Consider the following 18,831-nt stretch of genomic DNA (forward strand, 5'->3'; position numbering starts at 1 on the left):
TTCATTGTTGGTGGGAATATAAATTGATATAGACATGACAGAAAACAGTATGGAGGCTTATCATAAAATTAAAAATACTATTACCTTATGTTTCAGCAATTCAACTTCTGGGTAGATCTCCAAAGGAAATAAAATCAGTATTTCAAAGATATTTGCACTCCTGTGTTAATTGCAACAGTACTCACAATAGCCAAGGTATGGAAACAACCCAAGTGACCCTCAGTGGATGAACGGATAAAGAAAATGTGGTGTAAATATACAGGGGAATATTGCTCTAAGCCATAAAAAGATGGAAATCTTGGATTTCCCTAGAGGCCCAGTGGTTAAGACTCTGTGCTCCCAATGCATAGGTTCAATTCACAGTATGGGAATTAAGATCCCACAAGATAATCACGATGGTGTGATCACTGACCTAGAGCCAGGCATCCTGGAACGTGAAGTCCAGTGGGCCTTAGAAAGCATCACTATGAACAAAGCTAGTGGAGGTGATGGAATTCCAGTTGAGCTATTTCAAATCCTGAAAGATGATGCTGTGAAAGTGCTGCACTCAATATGCCAGCACATTTGGAAAACTCAGCAGTGGCCACAGGACTGGAAAAGGTCAGTTTTTATTCCAATCTCAAAGAAAGGCAATGCCAAAGAATGCTTGAATTATCGCACAATTGCACTCATCTCACACGCTAGTAAAGTAATGCTCAAAATTCTCCAAGCCAGGCTTCAGCAATATGTGAACCCTGAACTTCCAGTTGTTCAAGCTGGTTTTAGAAAAGGCAGAGGAACCAGAGATCAAATTGCCAACATCTGCTGGATCATAGAAAAAAGCAAGAGAGTTCCAGAAAAACATCTATTTCTGCTTTCTTGACTATGCCAAAGCCTTTGACTGTGTGGATCACAATAAACTGTGGAAAATTCTTCAAGAGATGGGAATACCAGACCACCTGACCTGCCTCTTGAGAAATCTGTATGCTGGTCAGGAAGCAAAAGTTAGAACTGGACATGGAACAACAGACTGGTTCCAAATAGGAAAAGGAGTACGTCAAGGCTGTGTATTGTCACCCTGCTTATTTGACTTGTATGCAGAGTACACCATGAGAAATGCTGGACTGGAAGAAGCACAAGCTGGAATCAAGATTGCCGGGAGAAATATCAATAACCTCAGATATGCAGATGACACCACCCTTATGGCAGAAAGTGAAGAGGAAAAAAGCCTCTTGATGAAAGTGAAAGTGGAGAGTGAAAAAGTTGGCTTAAAGCTCAACATTCAGAAAACGAAGATCATGGCATATGGTCCCATCACTTCATGGGAAATAGATGGGGAAACAGTGGAAACAGTGTCAGACTTTATTTTTTTTTGGCTCCAAAATCACTGCAGATGGTGATTGCAGCCATGAAATTAAAAGACGCTTACTCCTTGGAAGGAAAGTTATGACCAACCTAGATAGCATATTCAAAAGCAGAGACATTATTTTGCCAACAAAGGTCCGTCTAGTCAAGGCTATGGTTTTTCCAGTGGTCATGTATGGATGTGAGAGTTGGACTGTGAAGAAGGCTGAGCGCTGAAGAATTGATGCCTTTGAACTGTGGTGTTGGAGAAGACTCTTGAGAGTCCCTTGGACTGCAAGGAGATCCAACCAGTCCATTCTGAAGGAGATCAGCCCTGGGATTTCTTTGGAGGGAATGATGCTGAAGCTGAAACTCCAGTATTTTGGCCACCTCATGCGAAGAGCTGACTCACTGGAAAAGACTCTGATGCTGGGAGGGATTGAGGGCAGGAGGAGAAGGGGACGACAGAGGATGAGATGGCTGGATGGCATCACTGACTCGATGGACTTGAGTCTGGGTGAACTCCGGGAGTTTGTGATGGACAGGGAGGCCTGGCGTGCTGCAATTCATGGGGTCGCAAGGAGTCAGACACGACTGAGCGACTGAACTGACTAACTGACTGTTCTTACCACAGGCGACACAGTGGTAAAGAATCTGCCTATGACGCTGGAGATGTGGGTTTGATCTCTGGGTCAGGAAGATCCCCTGGAGAAGGAAATGGTAATCCACTCCAGTGTTCTTGCCTGGAAAATTCCATAGACAGAGGAGCCTGTCGGGCTACAGTCTATGGGGTCGCAAAGAGTTGGACAGGACAGAGTGACTGAGCATGCACGCACATTCTTACCACACCCCACACCCCCTACACACACACACACACACAATGGTAACAGGTGATGGATGTGTTAATTAGCTTGAATGTGGTAACCATTTCACAATGTACACATATATCAAATCATCACATTGTACACGTTAAATATGTACAGATTTTATTTGTTAATTATACTTCCATAAAGTGGAGTGAGTCAATAAATAAATACCGTCAAAGAGAAAGAAAGGAGAAACAAACCAGATGGTCTGGCAAAGATTAATGTTTTGCATACTTTGAGAGGTCAATTAATTAGCAGAGCAAAAGTCTACCCATTCTGTCCTGAGTAGGTTTCTTTGAGGTATCAGAGAAGACAATTTCAGTTATTTCTTGAATGTGGGGAACCTTGAGAGGTGTGTGGTAGAGCGCAGGTGGTGAGACACACCTGCATGACACCTGCCTTTGTCCTTCATCAGTGCCTGCCCGGCTCATCCAGGTGTGCACCATTGCCCTCATGAGAATTTCTCCACATTCGTATGTGCTCAGTCGCCCAGTCATCATCCAACTTTTTTGTGACCTCATAGATGGTAGCCCTCCAAGCTCCTCTGTCCATGGAAATTTTCAGGCAAGAATACTGGAGTAGATGGCCATTTCCTGCTCCAGGGAATCTTCCCAACCCAGGGATCAAACCCGTGTCTCCTGCATCTCTTGCCTTGACAGGCAGATTCTTTACCACTGAGCCACCTAGAAAGCCCAAATTTCTCCACAACCCCTTCAAAGCAGGCTCCTACAGCACCACGCTTGACGGAGGCTATTTTGAAGTGGAGTGATTAGTTGGTGCCAGTTCAGAAGAACAGTTTTGTGGCAATATTTGAGCCCCTGATTGTCAAACACTGGGGAAGTGCGGGAGCCAGCACAGGAGATCCCACCCATGACAAGGTCATGCAGAGGAGACCTGATAGGCAAGGCAGATCAGAACTTGGGGGACTCCCTGGACCTGCTCGAGCATCTACCCCGAAACCAAAGTCTATCTGTCTACTGTTGACTATATTATGCTTTTCACCAACTCCTCTGACATTAACAGGGGGCTATCCCTGACCACCTTTCTCTGAAGAAAATCAACTTAGGGCTCTAGTTAATAAGTCTCCTGGGCTTGAAAGGAGTATTTAAATTCTAACCCCTCTGTTAGCATTTTAGCTTGCTTGGCAGGTTTATCCATACTCTTGCAACTAACGCACATGATTGTTTACAACTTCCCAAACAAGAAAGGCACGGGGAGCCAAAACATTCTAAAAGTCCTAACGGGCATAGAGCCCTTTGAGGGGTGAAAAATTATTAGATAATACTGGTGAAGGGCTTCATTGTTGAGCCAATGTTTGCTGCCAAGTTTCCTTATCCCTTACCCACTGTGTGCCTGGGAGTGCATTAGTTAATATAGTTAAAATGTAGAAAAACAAGTAGTAGCCTTGACAATAGCAACATAAGACCTTTGAGTTAATAAGTTATTTCTTTGTTGTAACCCACTGCACCTTTGCTCCATAAAAATGTAACTTTATTTAGTACTTTCGAAGGGTGACCCTGATTGAAAAAATAAAGAAAAAACACTTTAAAGGAAAAACAAGTTTTCTGATTGACCAACCTTTATCAGAAAAGGGTCATAAAATGTTAACAGGCCTCCGAGCCAGAAGATAATGACAAGACCCTTGTAAGTGAAAAGGTATGCAGAAAATGTCCTGGTTTTGATAAAGGTAAAACTGATGCAATATTGAGCTGACTCTGTATGACTCTGCATCTTTCATTTCTAGAAATGTGTAACTCAGGGTATAAAAGCCCCTTTTGAAAATAAAGCAGCGGATCCCACTTCACCAGAGCTCTGGTCTCTGTGTCTTTCTTTCTCTCTCTTTTTTCAGGCTGATTCCCTGGAGCACAGAGGCTCTCTGAGTTCACTTTTTTGCCCAGGCTTCTAAGACCCAATCCAGAAGGCGCTCTGTGTCTTCACCCAATCAAGAAGGCACTCTGCGTCTTCACCCCATCGAGAGGGCACCTGAGGCCTCCATGAACAGAGCAAGTCCCGTGTCAGGGCCTTTATTGGCTTTCTGTGTAAACCAAGGAATATCAGCCTCTTTCTCTCTTCTTTATTCTTTCTCCTTTATTTTCTTATCGTTCGACCCTGAACCATCAGGTTCCAGTCCATTATAGGACCCGTGTCATCTCTCTCACCGACGCTGTCCATCCTGAGGGTACCCTTGGATCCTGCAGGGGCTGGACCCTGGCAGGGAAGGGCAGAATGATCTGAAAACTATCACAAGTATTGTGAGAACATATCTTGCATTCAGTTTTTTAGTCAACCCAGGCCTCTTTTGGGGGGTAAATGCCAAGAATCAGACTGGTCAACCATCATCATCAAGTGGCTTCTAAAAATGGATGGACTGTTTTATCTGGGTAAGAGTCAGGAATAAATTACAGAGACTCTCATTTGTTTAATTAATTAATGAATGGCTGTGTTGGGTCTTGTTGCTTCGCACAGACATTCTCCAGCTACAGCAAGCAGGGGCTCCTCGTCGCTGCAGTACTTGGGCTTCTAGTTTCAGTGTTTCCCCTTGTTGCAGACCACAGGCTCTAGGTGAGAGGACTTCAGCAGTTGTGACACGCAGACTCAGTGGTTGTGGTACACGGGCTTAGTTGCTCTGCAGCATGCGGAAACTTCCTGGACCAGGGATCAAACCCATGTCCCCTGCCTTGGCAGGTGAATTCTTATTCACTGCCACCAGGGAAGTCCCCTTATTTGTTTATTAATTTGTTTATTTCTGGCTGCACCTCTTTGCTTGTGGTATCTTAGTTCCCAGACCAGGGATCAAACTTGCATCCTCTGTATTGGAAGGCAGACTCTTAACCACTAGACCACCAGGGAAGTCACTTTAAAGACTTCCATTGTCTTCTGGCCTCCATTATTTATGCCGAGAAGTCAGCAAATTCTGCAAACTTGAACTGAAAGGGACAGTTCTTTAGATCCCCAACTTTCTACAGACAAGAAGCAGGTTGGCAGAGAAAACTATTCAGTTATCGACATGAACCGTGTCTTATGGGAAAGCACAGATGATTCAGAGGCCAAAGCCAACAGCCCAGAGGGCAGAGCTAAGAGTCATGAAGACCGTCTCTCCAGGACTCTGGACAATATGCACTCCCGCTCCTGAGCAGGAGGGGGCAGAACGTTGCTTAGCGAGATTTCAGAAATGCTGTGGACCAGTCCTTGCTCTGAGTGGGTTATGTCTGGTGGTCATCCTGTCCCTTCCTCACCCCTGCATGTTGAGTGGGCAGGGTGACCTCTTTAGTTCACAGTTCTTCAGATGAAGAGGAATTATGCCCAAGAAGCCTCGACTGCATGTCAATCTAGTTTAGTTGACAAGACCCTGGACCTCAAGGCTGGCTGATGCCATAATGGGATGGGACTTTAGGGAGCATGGCCAAGTCTTATAGTGTACTATATTTGTTTCCTTTCTTAATTTTTTCCCCTAAAGTTAATAATCGCCTTTGTTGTTGATTTCCTTTGTACCTACCCACACTTTATTAATCTCCACCAGAGCAAACTCATTAAGGAACATATATCATTTCTCCCCCCTTCTCCTTTTTAATCCCACCTTGATACACCCATTGTCCTTTTTCTGGGATCTTGCTCTCTGGGTAGCACTGTCGTCCTGGGATGTCCCTTTAACTACCATCTTGGGATTCCATTTGTCTTTCTCCTGGTTGGGGTTCCCTGTCCTATGTCTCACGTCTTCCTCTTTCTTGGCTTACATGCTCTAGATGTTTCATCCGACTGAAAAGATAGTGCAATGGCAGAGGGCACGATGATGACACTGTGACAATGTCAGCATTCCTGTCTCTTTTGTCACAGTATTCGTGAATGAAGACCACCCTCTCTGCTTGGGGCACAGCTGCCGTTTTGGAATCTCCCTTCACCAGCATCCCACAGACTCCCTTCTCCCTCTTCCGAGTTTGATCTCTGTTTTCTACAGCCCACTTTTCCTGCTTTTTTGGTTTAACTCTTCTTTAGTCAGAGAACATCTTCCCCACCACCCCCCACCCCGCCCGTGGCTTCCCAAGAATTGTGCCTGGGGGATAAAATTTTCTGAGACTTTCCATGTTTCAAAATGTCTTTATTTCACTCTCACACTGGAGTCAGTGTGGTGGTTATTGCTTCTTGCTGACCTGTTTCCTTCCCTTCTCCTTTCTGCTAACACACTCTGTGCCATGGCCACATAGTAGCCATATCACCAGCCTGGGCAACTTGTGAGACAGTTACTGTCCTTTCCTGGGATTGTTCACGTTGGATGGGACCGAGGAGGGCTCCAGCCTTCTTCACTGGCATCCCTTGAGGAAGAGACTGCAGTGTACCTGGCTCCAGGAGTCATCTTGGAGACTGGAGAACCAAGTCACCACCTGGGCGCTAGAAGGAAGGCCATCTGTCCACCGGGTCCTGAAGCTTGTTCTTTGCTGGAGCATCACAGGAAGGTCCCACGAACTGGCCCACGAACCCGAAGCAGAGGTCCCATGAACACCTGTTGTGCTTCATGAGTGTCAGTTGGCTTTCCTTTGGAAAGAAAGTTGGCTTTCCTTTGGAAAGAAATCCAACTGACTACAGAATCCCTCCTAGATGGACACTGCTGAACATTCTGCAGACTTTTCTTTAGGAGGTTGCTGCTGTTGTTTTAAATTTTAAATTTTCAGTTATTATACTTCCTAAAAATCTTTATACTCATTCTTTTAAAATGTCCTCATATCATGAGCATTTTCTACATTTACCCATTCTCCATGAAAGTGTAATTTTTAAAAGTTGTATTGAAAGGCTGTTTTAGTTACCAATGTCCAAACAAGGTTTTGTTTTGTTTTTGCAATTCTAAGTGAGCTGACCACTGACATCTTCATGCTTTTTCTGTATTTAAGATTTTCTTCTTGGAATAGACTTTCAGTGATGAATTCACTGACTCAAAGGGAATAACTATTTTAAAAAGTTGAAGCAAACACTAACCAACTGATTTACAAATGGGCTGGGCCAGTTACGTGCCCACCAGCTGGCACATTGCCCCATAGCCTCGACTAACAGCATTCCACCAAGGTTGAGATAACTCCACACATCTCCTTGCTGTGGCTTTGATTTGCATTTCTTTAATTACTGAGGCTGAATATTTCTCAGTAAGTCTATTAGCCAAATTGGTTTCCTCTTCCAAGACTTGTCTGTGTCCTTCATTCATTTCATCTTTAGGGGTCCAGGGTTTGCCTGATCAATTTCTTAAGTGCTCTGGACAATAATGTTGTCAGCATTTGGCCACATTTCCTGCAAATATTTTTCCTATTGTTTGCTTTTTAATTTTTTTAAATTTTAAAAACTGTTTTTGTTTTTTTTTTTTTAGGCTGCACCATGCGGCCTGTGAGTTCACTGTTCCCCAGACAGGAATCAAACACTTACCCTCTGCACTGGGAACATGGAATCTTAACCACTAGACCACCAGGGAAGTCCCTGCTTTTTTATTTTGAAGCCAGTTTTGCTTTAGTTTATGGCCACGTCTCTATTATGTTGTCTGCTGTGACTTCTTTTTTTCTTTGCCACACAGCATGTGGGATATTAGTTCCCAATAAAAGTGTTAGTCTCTCAGTCATGTCTGACTCTTTGCGACCCCAAGGACTGTCAGTCTCCTCTGTCCATGGAATTCTCCAGGCAAGAATACTGGAGTGGGTAGCCATTATCAAACCCATGCCCCCTGCATTGCAAGCTCTGAGTCTTAACCACTGGACCCTCGGGGAAGTCCCTACCGTGACTTCTAACGTTAGAAAACATGCTCCCTGACGGAGTTGGTAGATAGCCACTTTTTTTTTGAGGAGGAATTGATAAAACATAATAAAGTCTCTGAATCCTTCTGGATTCCAGTTCTCCTCCTTTGTTTGGTGGAGGGAATGAGAAAGCGGCCTGGCTTCCTGCTCACCCTGCAGCCCCCCAGCTCTCTGCCTGGTTGGGGGGGGGGTCACTGGCCCCAGGCCCACAGGTGTCCAGGGGGACACGAGCTGCTTCTCTAGGCGCTGGAGTCACTGGGAGCCCAACTTTCCCTGTGTCTCCGCTGTCTGATCACTCCTGACTTTTGTTGCTTGCTTGATTTCAAGGCACAGCCTTCTTAGAATTAGCTTTAAAAAAAAAAAGAAGAAGAAGAAGAAGGATGCCCTAGAGGTAGTGTTGGCCCAGAAGAATCTGAGAGGCCTCTGAGATCCAGGGAATCGACCGTCAGGTGCTGGAGAAATGTCGCTGTCCTGACCTCCTGAAACTTCCCCGTTTGCGATTAGACATTTTCAGCTTCATTCTGTCTTGCCGGGCCCTCCACACGGTTCACCTGGATGTTCCCCGGCACGGGACAGGGCTGGGCCCCCAGCGCGTGCACAGGACACCTGTGCAACGAGCCCCAGTAAGTCTGGGCCCGGCTTCCATACTCCGCCCCTCCCCAGGGAGCCCAGTTCCCGCACAGGCCCCGGGACACAGCGCCGAGGGGGCAGCGGAGGAGGCGGGGAGAGAGGGAGCGTGCGTGACAGGCCCGAACTACTGGAGAAGAGAAGAGAGGGGAGGGGAGCAGGAGGGGGGCAGGGGCAGGACTGGGAGGAAGGGGGCAGCGAGGAGCGGAGGGAGCCCCCCTAGGCCTGGCTCTGCCCGGCCGCCCGGACATCGGAGGGCAGGACTGCGCGGACCGGCGCTCCAGGGCCGGGGGGCGGGGGATGGAGAGGGGGTGGCCGGCCTCGGCCCCAGCGCCTCCCGGGGCGCGCCGCACCCCGGGGGTGCTCCCCATCCCAGGCCTGGGGTCGGGGGTCTGCCGGACCTGGTCCCCGGCCTCCGCCCCAAGCCGAGCCCAGACCTGAGCCTCTGACGTCAGCCCCGTGCCCCAGATAACTTCCTCCCAGAGCCGCTTCCGCGGCGGCCGCACGTCCCCGACCCGGCCTGCCACGCCCAGGGCAGGGACACGGTACGGTCACCCGGCCCGGCCTTCCCAGAACCAGCTTCCGCCCCGCCCACCTGGCCCTCGGTTCCGGGAAGCCCCCCCACTGCCCCCACCTCCGGGTGGGTTAGGAGGGTGCCGCCCGCAGGCGGTCGTGGCCTCCTTGGGAGTCCTGGAACTGCCGGGACCCAGTCCCTGGACGGAGGGCCGGTAAGGGCGCTGATGTCGGTTGGGGACCCCCACTGCGGACTCCTTCCCTGCTCCACTTTGTTCCATAAGCACAGGGGACCTGGACTTTTTTGTGCTCATCCCCCCTAAAAGTGTAAAACCCAGTTCTGGACTCTGTTTCATTCACTGATGCAGGGTATAGTGTGTGTGTGTGTGTGTGTGTGTGTCTGTGTCTGTGTGTGTTGTGTGTGTGTGTGCGCGTACTCCTGGGCTCAGTCATGCCCGACTCTTTGTGACCCCATGGACTGTGTGTGTATGTGTGTGTGTGTGCGTGTGTGCACATGCTCGTGAGTTCAGTCATGCCCAACTCTTTGTGACCCTATGGACCCTAGCCCGCCAGGCTCCTCTGTCCATGGAATTTTCCAGGCAAAAACACGGCAGCAGGTTGCCATTTCCTTCTCCAGGGATCTTCCTTCAGGAATCAAATCGGCAGCTCTGTGTCTCCTGCTTTGGAAGACAGGTTCTTTACCACTAGCGTCACCTGGGAAGTAGATGTTCAATATGAATGAACGAACAAATGAAATGAATGAATGAATGAAACAGGGAGGGTCTCATGGGCGGACTGCAGTCAGTTTATGTGGGGCCTGTGGTCACTTGGGGTGTGTGGTCAGCCATGGTAGGGGGTAGAACTCCAGGCCACAAGCCGCCTAAATGGGGCCTATGCACCCTGGCCTCAAATCCTTGGGTGAGGGGTCTGGCCCCTTGGGGTTCAGGGCCAGGTCATGGAGGAACCAGAGTTCTGGGGTGCCTCCTTCCTGTCGAGAGAAACTGGGCTGGCCGGGCTGACAAGTCCAGCGGCATAGCCGAGCTGACACTCATCTGCAGCATATAACCCACTTCATGGAGCCCCGAACGTCGTGCTCGAGCACTCGGAACTCCTGCCACCTCTGTCCCCTGCCCAGTGGGCACTCCACCAGGCCAAGACCATGAGGCAGGTGCTAGCCGTGGTCCTGCTCCTGCTGCTGCTGCGGTCCGGTGAGTCCTACAGATTGCAGGAGAGTCCTACAGGTCCTACAGGTCTGTCCTGCCAGCAGCTGTAGCCAGTCCCCACTCCCTGGCTAGGCTTGGGGCTGCAGCACTGGCCTCCTCTTCTTCTCGCAGGAGGAAGGTTCCAGACATCCCACCTGGGGGAGTGAAGTGGGGAAGGCAGCTTGGGTGCAGGCCTGCGAGGGCCCTGAGGCAGTGACCCGGGCAGGATCCACCCCCACCCGCACCCCCACCCCCGCTCCCACTGCCTTGGGCAAGCAGGGCCAAGCTCTGGGCTTGGCACTCCGCTTCCTCTCGTCTTGGTCTCTCCCGTCTCCAAGGCACAAGCACAGGGCTGCCTGGGTGCAGGATCTGAACTCAAGACTGCTGGCCTCCAGCCCAGGGCCAGTGTCCGCAAGGCCAGGAAGTGTGGCCGAGCGTGGCCTGAGCCAGGGAGCCACGGAAGGCTGGGGGCGCTTAGCAGGGCATGGGGGAGGGGTGCAGGCAGGAGGAGACGGGGGCGGGGGGCGGCTCCTGCACCCGGGCCTCTCTCCCAGGCCCCAGTGAGGGTGAGCAGGTGTCAGCCAGGGGCCTCACCTGCCAGGCCCCTCCCAGCTGGGCAGGCTGTTCTCTGCTGGAGAAACTCTCATGCATTCCTGGGCCCGCCTGGCCTGCCCAGCCACCTCCTCACTTCCGTGTCCTCAAGTCACCTCTCAGGGCCCGGCCGTCAGCCTGGGCTGCAGCCCTGCCGGGGCTCCAGGCTTCCCACAGGGGAGGAGGCACCTCGGTGGGGAGGCCCCAGACTCCTTGGGTTCCGCAGGGCCCCCCAGGCCTCGCTGCCCCGCCTTCCTCCCCTGGCACCAGGATAACAGCGTTCTTTGAGGGAGCTCATCTCTGCCAGGGTGTGTAACCCTGTGATTACTCCTGGTGGGTAGAGTAATCGAGGTCATTGCCAAAGTGCAAACAGCGGCCTGCACTTGGCTCTCCAATAGCTGACACCAGAGGCCTGAACTCCTTCAGCACCATCTTGGCCTCTCATCTCTGGCTGTTCCTCCTAAAGCCTTGGGCCTCTCCTGCCTCCACAACCAGATACAGGAGCAGAAGGGCCCTGGATCCAGAGGAGGGGGCTGACACCCCGCTGGCTTACCCAGCCCCAACAGGACGCCCACCCTGCCCAGCCTGGGTCTCCACATCGCTCTTCCCCAGGAAGTCCTGCTCCCACTGTCCCACTTATATATTCCCTGGGCTCAGGCTCCCAGGTTGTGGGCCCTGCTTCCACAGAGATCCTGAGCTCATGGGTGAGATGAGATGAGATGACAATTCCACCCCCAGGGCAAGGTGGGCAGAGCTCTGTGGGGCCAAGTGGGAAGACAGAAAGCTCAGGAAAGGGAGCCAGGCTGCCCAGACAGTACAATCAAGGAGGGCTGCCTGGAGGAGGGGGAAGAATTTCAGTTAGGGTTAGCACTCTGGATTAGGATCTGGATTAGCACTCTCTAGAATCTGAATTTAGACCCAGGAGGAAAGCGGTGCTGTGAACAAACATTCAGAGGCAGGAAAAGTGAAGTCAAAGTCTCTTAGTCGGGTCTGATTCTTTGTGACCCCGGGACTGTAGACCACCAGGCTCCTCTGTCTGTGGAATTCTCCAGGAAAGAATACTGGAGTGGATAGCCATTCCCTTCTCCAGGGGATCTTCCCAACCCAGTGATCGAACCTGGTTCTCCTTCATCACAGATGGATTCTTTACCATCTGAGCCACCAGGGAAGCCTCAGAGGCCCGGGGCTCAGTCCAAACAAGAAGCCGAGGTGCATCAGGCTGGGATGCAGAAGCCTGAAGAGCCTCAATGGAAGGGTCTGCTAGGCAGGGTGTGAGTGCCCTTGATCCCAGGCGTGGACAGTGGATCCACACACAGGAGCGGGGATGGCTGTGGGGAGAACCTGGGCAAGGCTCTGGGAAAGCCCCACAGGGAGGGAAAAAGCCAGCCGGGGCGTTTCAGCTTCGTGCAAGAAGCAAGAGCGCAGGGTCTGGGGTTGTCAATCTGACTAAATCAGATTATACTAAGACGAGGGGCTGGAGGGAATGTCCGCCTGGGGCACGTGTGCATTTTTAAAGGGCCCCTTGTTGACACAATCAGTGTCTGGGCAGATGTCCTGCTGGCCTGGGCTGAGTGCCCTCACCCCCACGCATCTGTTGGCGCCTCTACCTGGAAGAGTGGCTGGTCCTGCCTGTGCCTGCCCACTCCTCTTGGCCCATGCTCAGCACCCTCTGCAACTGCTTCATCATCCACCCCCCAGCACTGGAGAGTGTGCCCCTCAGCTGGAAGAATAGGGTCCTGTCAAAACCCCCAAGGTCACAGAGGGGTGTGGCTCAGTCCAGCCATTTCCTGCCTGGCCCCAGGGCCCCTCAGCCGCCTGGGACTGGTTACTGGGGCTGGGGTGTCGGGGGAGTGTGAAGTGGGAAGAGGCTGTCCTGACCCCCCAAGCTCTGATCAGATCCACCCCAGTGACCAGATCCATAAGCAGGGCTCTCTTTATGGGGTGGGTTACCTGGAGCTGCGCTGGTACTGGTTGAGACTATTGGCCTGGCTGGGGTCTCCGAGCTGGAGTGGAGGGGCCTGTCAAGGCCAAGAGGCGGGCCCTGTGCCTTGTCCAGAGACTGGGGGACAGTGGTCCCGGGGAGAGGGGTCCACTTCCAAAGAGTGCCCCCCGCCCTTCCCCCCACTGTCCCTCACACGGGCAGGGGTGCTGGGCCCGGCAGGGCTCTTGGGGCCGCCTGTGAGCTTGGTGGAACACCTGAGGGGCTGGCACCTGGGAATCTGGGATCTTGGGAGGACTGATGCATGACCATCGTCTGGCCTCTTTACTCCCCTGAGATGAGTGAGACTCGAGTGGCTGGGCGGGCAGGCAGGCAGACGTGGAGCCTTGCTCACTTGTCTGGCCCCTTATCCAAGCCAGCCCCAGGCTGGAGGAGGGAGTTGGGGGGAGGCCCCACAGCCCCTTGGCTGAAGGCCACATCCTCCGCAGAGCTTCCAGATGAGGATGAGTGTGGGGTGTGGAGGGAAAGCCCTGGTGGGGTCCAGAAGAAGCCCTCTTGCCCCAAATGGGAGGGTCAAGCCCTGACGGGGTCCCCTCCCTGGCCTTTCTGATTGGTCCTGGCCCACAGCCTGGCCTGTGCACACCATGGGGGCACATGGGGGACCTGTGGCTGAAGGCTGCCAGCCTCTCCTGCCAGGTGCCCGGTGGACGGTCCTGCAGAGTCCACAGGAGGCTGGGTGTGCAGCAGAGGATGGGCTATGCTGACCAGTCGTTGGGGAGGGGAGGAGCAGACTGCAGCTTGGGCAAAGTTGGCTGATCACCCTCTTTTTTCTCATTTTCAGGGACTCGGGGAGGCGAGGCACTGAACGGTAAGCATTCAAGGCCTTCGGGTAGGGGGACAGGAGTGGGCTTGGTTGAGATCTCCGAGACTGGCCAGGACCCCCTCCCCGGTGAGACCCATAATGAATGGGCCCAGCACGGGAATCCCACAGTGGGGAAAACTGGGGAGCCTAGACAGGAGTTGCGGGGTGGAAGGGGAAGGTCCGGGAGCCCATTTGTCAGGCCGGGGGTGTGGGGTAAGACCTTAACCGTGTTATCTCACCCCCACCACCCAGAGGGTCAGGTGTCACAGGTGAGGGGCAAGGGGCCCACAACCCACTGTCGGAGGCTGACTGATGCCCAGGCCTCCGACTCAGGCCTAAGGTCCTGGAGTGGGTCAGGGACAGGAAAGCCAGGGAGTGAACAGGATAAGAAAGCTTGAGTGTGGGTTTGGGGGTGGGAATCACACCTGAGGGGATGGGCCTCCAGGGAGCGCCCCCCACCCCCGCCTCGGCTCTGTTCCCCCAGCCTGCGGCCGCCCGCGGATGCTGAACCGGATGGTGGGCGGGCAGAATGCCTTGGAGGGCGAGTGGCCCTGGCAGGTCAGCATTCAGCGAAACGGAAGCCACTTCTGCGGGGGCAGCCTCATCACGGACCGGTGGGTCCTCACCGCCGCGCACTGCTTCTCCAAGTGAGTCGACTGCGCCCTGCACTCCGCTCCGGGGGCACAGATCGTGCGACGGAACCGCCCCCTCCCCACGCGCCGTCCGCAAACGCCGGGCTTCAGCACCGCGGACAGCGCCGGCCCGCGGACAACGGCGGTGCGGGGTGCCCAGGCCGGGCCCCCACGGCCCGAGAGAGGCTGCGTCTGCGTCATCTGAGCCTTCCCTGCCAGGGCTCCCTTTGGGTCCAGCCTCGGGGCCAGCTTCCAGCAGCAGCCCCTGCTTCCGGGCTCTTGCTGCCCCCAGCCCAGCTGGGAGGGGTCCATTTCCCCCGGGGGGCTCACAGTGAGGTGCTTTCCCAGACAGGCCGCCCCTGCTGCTGGCCGCAGGGTCCTCCTGTTGCCTGCCTCTCTTCCTTGTCTCCTCCCACACCTCAAATCCAGACACTCCCTTCCTGATTGGGGCTCTGGGCACAGGTGGACGAAGCAGAATGGCCATTCCTCCTCCTCACTCTGAGGTCACCTACACTGGCCCTAACCAAAGGACCAAGCCACCCAAACCCTGCTTCCACACCATGACCTGCCTGGTCCCAAGCCTTCAGGGCTGCCTAGGCATCTCAGCTCTCTCCATGCCACAGCTCTTGCAATTCTAAAACCTCACATCTCAAGTTCAGAAATCCAGGCTCAGAGTGAGCAGGTCACTTGCCTCAGGCTGGGCCCCGGTGGGTGATCATCTCCTTCGACCCCCACAGACAGCCTTTCAGGTGGGGACTGTTACTGTCCCCATTTTACAGACAAGGAAACGGAGTCACAGAGAACTTGCTGGGTGACTTGCGCGAGGTGGCTGGGCTGGCCAGGGTGGAGCTGGGAATTTAAAGCTGCTTGGGGTTTACACCCTTTCCCACCTCATCTCTTAGTACACCCCCCTGGAGAGTGTGCTCCGGAAGACAAAGTGTAGACTGAGCTGTCAGCATCCTGGGGAGCGGGGAGGAAGTCCGACTCCTCCCTACTTCTCATCTCCACTTAACTTCCGCTGACGCCTCCCAGGCCGCCTCACACCGGGTCTCTACTCTCCCACCAGCACCTCTGAAACATCCCTGTACCAGGTCCTGCTGGGGGTGCTGCAGCTGGCGAGGCCAGGGCCACACGCCGTGTATGCCCGGGTGAAGCGGGTCGAGAGCAACCCCCAGTACCAAGGCATGGCCTCTAGCGCCGACGTGGCCCTGGTGGAGTTGGAGGCACCTGTGACCTTCACCAACTACATCCTCCCCGTGTGTGTGCCTGACCCCTCAGTCGTCTTTGAGTCGGGCATGAAGTGCTGGGTCACCGGCTGGGGCACCCCCAGTGAACAAGGTACTAAGGGCAGGGCAGGGAGAGAACAGGTGGCGGGCCTAGAGAAGGCAGCCTGGGGGCCGCCCTGAACCAACCATCTTCTGTTCAAACTGCCGCACGTGTGTTAGTCGCTCAGTCGTGTCTGGCTCTGTGACCCCATGGACTGTAGCCCGCCAGGCTCCTCTGTCCACGGGGTTCTCCAGGAAAGAATACTGGAGTGGGTAGCCATTCCCTTCTCCAGGGGATCTTCCCAACCCAGGGATCGAACCCTGGTCTCCCGCACTGCAGATAGATTCTTTACCGTCTGAGCCACCAGGAAGGCCCACAAGATCTCTACTCAAATGGGTGGAGTAGGTATGGGAAAGGGCAGCAGACACAGGAGCAGGGGCCACAGGGAACAGAAAGAGCCCAGCCTGGTGGTGAGGGGTGGGAAGAAGGAACTCTGTCCTACAAAGCCTCCAGCCAGAAGAGAAGATCTAAAAACACAAGAGAAAAGCAGGTGGGATGGAGCTGCGGTTCTTGAGAACCAGGGCCTGGGGCCCTCGGTGAGACTGTCCCCTGAGCCGCACCTGGTATCTCCCCTCCGCAGACAGCCTGCCTAAACCCCGGACCCTGCAGAAGCTTGCCGTGCCCATCATCAGCACGCCCAAGTGCAACCTGCTCTACAGCAAGGATGCAGAGTCCGGCTTCCAGCCCAGAACCATCAAGGACGACATGCTGTGTGCGGGCTTCGCTGAGGGCAAGAGGGACGCCTGCAAGGTGGGCACTGGGGCGGGGTGGGCCGAGGCTGAGCCCTAGTGCCTGGGCCCCAGGCGGAAACCAGCCCACCTGGGACAAGGGACAAGGCCCAGGAGGTGGACCTGCAGGGCCCAGACCAGAGCTATGCATTTGACCAGCTGGGAAAGCAGGTTCCTGGGTTCTACCTGGGGGAGTCAGCCAGTGGGTGTGTGGCGGGACTCAGGAAGCTGCATCTTTAAGACACTTCTCTGAGGTGATTCAGGGTGGGTAGTGTGGCAATGCTAGAGAAATGGGCACTCCAGGCTGGAAAGGAAGGGCTGCAGGGGCTGGGGTGTCCTGGGCAGAGACGAGCGAAGGGAGAGACAGGCGCGGGCACTCAGCCGTGCAGCTGCGGAGCCCGGCTCTCTGGCCCGCGTGCGCTGACACAGGTACCTCTGCTTCGGCCGCAGGGAGATTCCGGGGGCCCCCTGGTGTGCCTCGTGGGCCAGGTGTGGCTGCAGGCAGGGGTGATCAGCTGGGGCGAGGGCTGCGCCCGGCGGAACCGCCCAGGTGTCTACATCCGGCTCACCTCCCACCACGACTGGATCCACCGGATCATCCCAGAGCTGCAGTTCCAGCGGGCAGGGCCAGGCAGTGCCCAGAAGCGGGACCCCCGGACCCGGCAGCCCCTTGGTCGGAACTCCGCACGCTACCCGGCCGCCTAAGCCGTCCTGGTCCTCGCAGCCCTGCTCGCCTTGTTCTGAGCCTTGCTCGGGCTGGTGGGCAGCGGCCGCCCAGGTCCAAGGTGTACATTTGTAAATAGCCCTCCAGTTCCCCCTCCTCTCAAGTTCCCACTTATTTTTATTTATGTTCACTCTCCAATAAAGACCCAACCTCAGGGCTGGCTGCCTGGGTGTGGCCCCTCGGGGCAGGGCGTCTGGTGCTAGGGAGGGGTGTGGGGGCGAGGCTCCACACTGAAAGCTGGATGTCACCCAGCCCCACACAGGCGGCCTCCCCGCTTCCCCCCCGCCTGTGTCCTTGCCAACCTGGTTGTCACCATGTGTCACCCACGGGTACCCAGGGATGGCACTGGGGGTGACCGACACTGGCAGGGGGGCCCAGCAGAGCTTTGGAGGAGGGGGGCTCTGCAGGGCATCGGGGAGCAACCCCCACTGCCTGTTGGACTCGCCCAACAACTTCCCTTGGTGACGCACTAAGGCTAAGACAGGGGGCTGCTCCTGGCGCCCCAGGGCCCCTTGAACCCCAGTTTCCTTTCCTCCACGCCCTCCCTCCCTCCGTGTCAACCTGAATCTGAAGTTTTGGGGGGTGGGGGGCTGGAGTTGGGGTCCACACCAGCTGGGAGATGTTGGACAAGCCACTGGCCCCTCTGAGCCCGTTTGTCTCCTGTGACCCTGGGCAGCACCTCCACCAGCTTCCCGGGTCACGGCGTGGTTGGTAAACTCGCCCGAGTGTACGTCAGGCAAGGCCCCACACCCACCTGGAAGCGCCCGGGGACCCTGCAGACCCAACAGCCCAGCAGGCTTAACCGCCCCCAGACCCAAGGATGCAGGGGTGGGCAGGGCCCTCCTGGAGTCCACACACTGCTGGCCAGGCTCGGATGGTGTCACACAGAAGAGGGAGGCCCAGGCCACGGAGGGGGGGGGCATGGAGGTCGGTGGGCCAGGCCCCCAGGAGACAGGCCTCAACAGCTCCCTTGGCTGGGACCCCCTTCTCCCCCTTGCTCCATGTTTAGGATTCAGATTGTTTGCCGGAGTGGTTCATGGTTTCTGCGAGGATCCCTGGGGATTCCCTGCCACAGCACCCCTGCCCGTTTCACTGCCCCTCCCGCCCCTTGTCCCACCAGCCACCCCACCCCACTCCCTCCCGGCCAGGGAATCCAGCAGGCGCAGAGCTCAGGCCCGCAGCTCACTCCGACCCCATCACGGCCGCGACGGTAAGGCTGTCCCCGGAGGCCGCCCCGGGTTCTCTGCCTGGCCTGTGTGTCCACAGCAGGCCTGCAGCCAGCCAGTCCACTCCCTGGTGTTGGCCGATTCCCGAAAGGCAGCAGCTTCTCGCCCTGCTCAGTGAACATGGGTGGACGAGAGTCCTGGGAGGCCTGGGCCTTGCACGCTGCACACATATGCCCAAGTGCCCACACAATACACGTGCACCCACGTGCACACACCAGTTCACATTCACGTGTACACGCACACACGTGCACACTCACGCACAGAGAAACACACATGCAAGCACGTGCATGGGCCCAGCTGGCTCGGCCGGTGCTGGGGGAACGCAGGCCTGGCTGTTTATGGAACGAACCCGTAAGCACTTAGCAGGCACCGGCTGCGGCCCGACCCTGGGGACGGAGGCAGGAAAACACACCACGTTCCTGTCCGCTCCTCTGCCCAGGCGTGCTCTTGGCGGGCAGGGAGCGCTGCCCAGTGGCCCCGGGGAGCGGCCCCGGGCCGTCTGCG

The 18,831-nt window shown here is 54.9% G+C and overlaps 1 protein-coding gene across 2 annotated transcripts; it reads left to right on the forward strand.

Annotated features, from left to right (window-relative positions):
• Window positions 1–10,153: 10,153 nt before the first annotated feature.
• PRSS27 (serine protease 27) lies at window positions 10,154–17,257 on the forward strand. Of its 2 annotated transcripts, none has more exons than XM_086376351.1 (6): window positions 10,154–10,305; window positions 13,671–13,697; window positions 14,137–14,338; window positions 15,390–15,661; window positions 16,230–16,399; window positions 16,828–17,257. In XM_086376351.1, exons 1-6 carry the CDS (start codon window positions 10,257–10,259, stop codon window positions 17,080–17,082), a joined length of 975 nt encoding a protein of 324 aa, XP_086232477.1. In that variant the 5' UTR covers window positions 10,154–10,256; the 3' UTR covers window positions 17,083–17,257. The 2 variants fall into 2 exon arrangements, with proteins under 2 accessions (XP_086232477.1, XP_086232478.1); XM_086376352.1 differs by having other exon boundaries at window positions 10,156–10,305; window positions 14,176–14,338.
• The last annotated feature ends 1,574 nt before the right edge of the window (window positions 17,258–18,831 follow it).

This window comes from Bos grunniens, chromosome 25 (assembly GCF_055505025.1).
Source record: "Bos grunniens cultivar Pamir isolate PY7600 chromosome 25, Bosgru_T2T1.0, whole genome shotgun sequence".
Classification (NCBI taxonomy): Eukaryota; Metazoa; Chordata; class Mammalia; order Artiodactyla; family Bovidae; genus Bos; species Bos grunniens.

Bases quoted from the DNA above. Each gene is read 5' to 3' on its own strand.
- PRSS27 (XM_086376351.1), top strand. From the start codon at position 10,257: ATGAGGCAGGTGCTAGCCGTGGTCCTGCTCCTGCTGCTGCTGCGGTCC. The intron at 13,698-14,136 runs GTAAGCATTCAA...ATGGGCCTCCAG, and splicing joins GGGAGGCGAGGCACTGAACG to GGAGCGCCCCCCACCCCCGC. The intron at 15,662-16,229 runs GTACTAAGGGCA...TCCCCTCCGCAG, and splicing joins GGGCACCCCCAGTGAACAAG to ACAGCCTGCCTAAACCCCGG.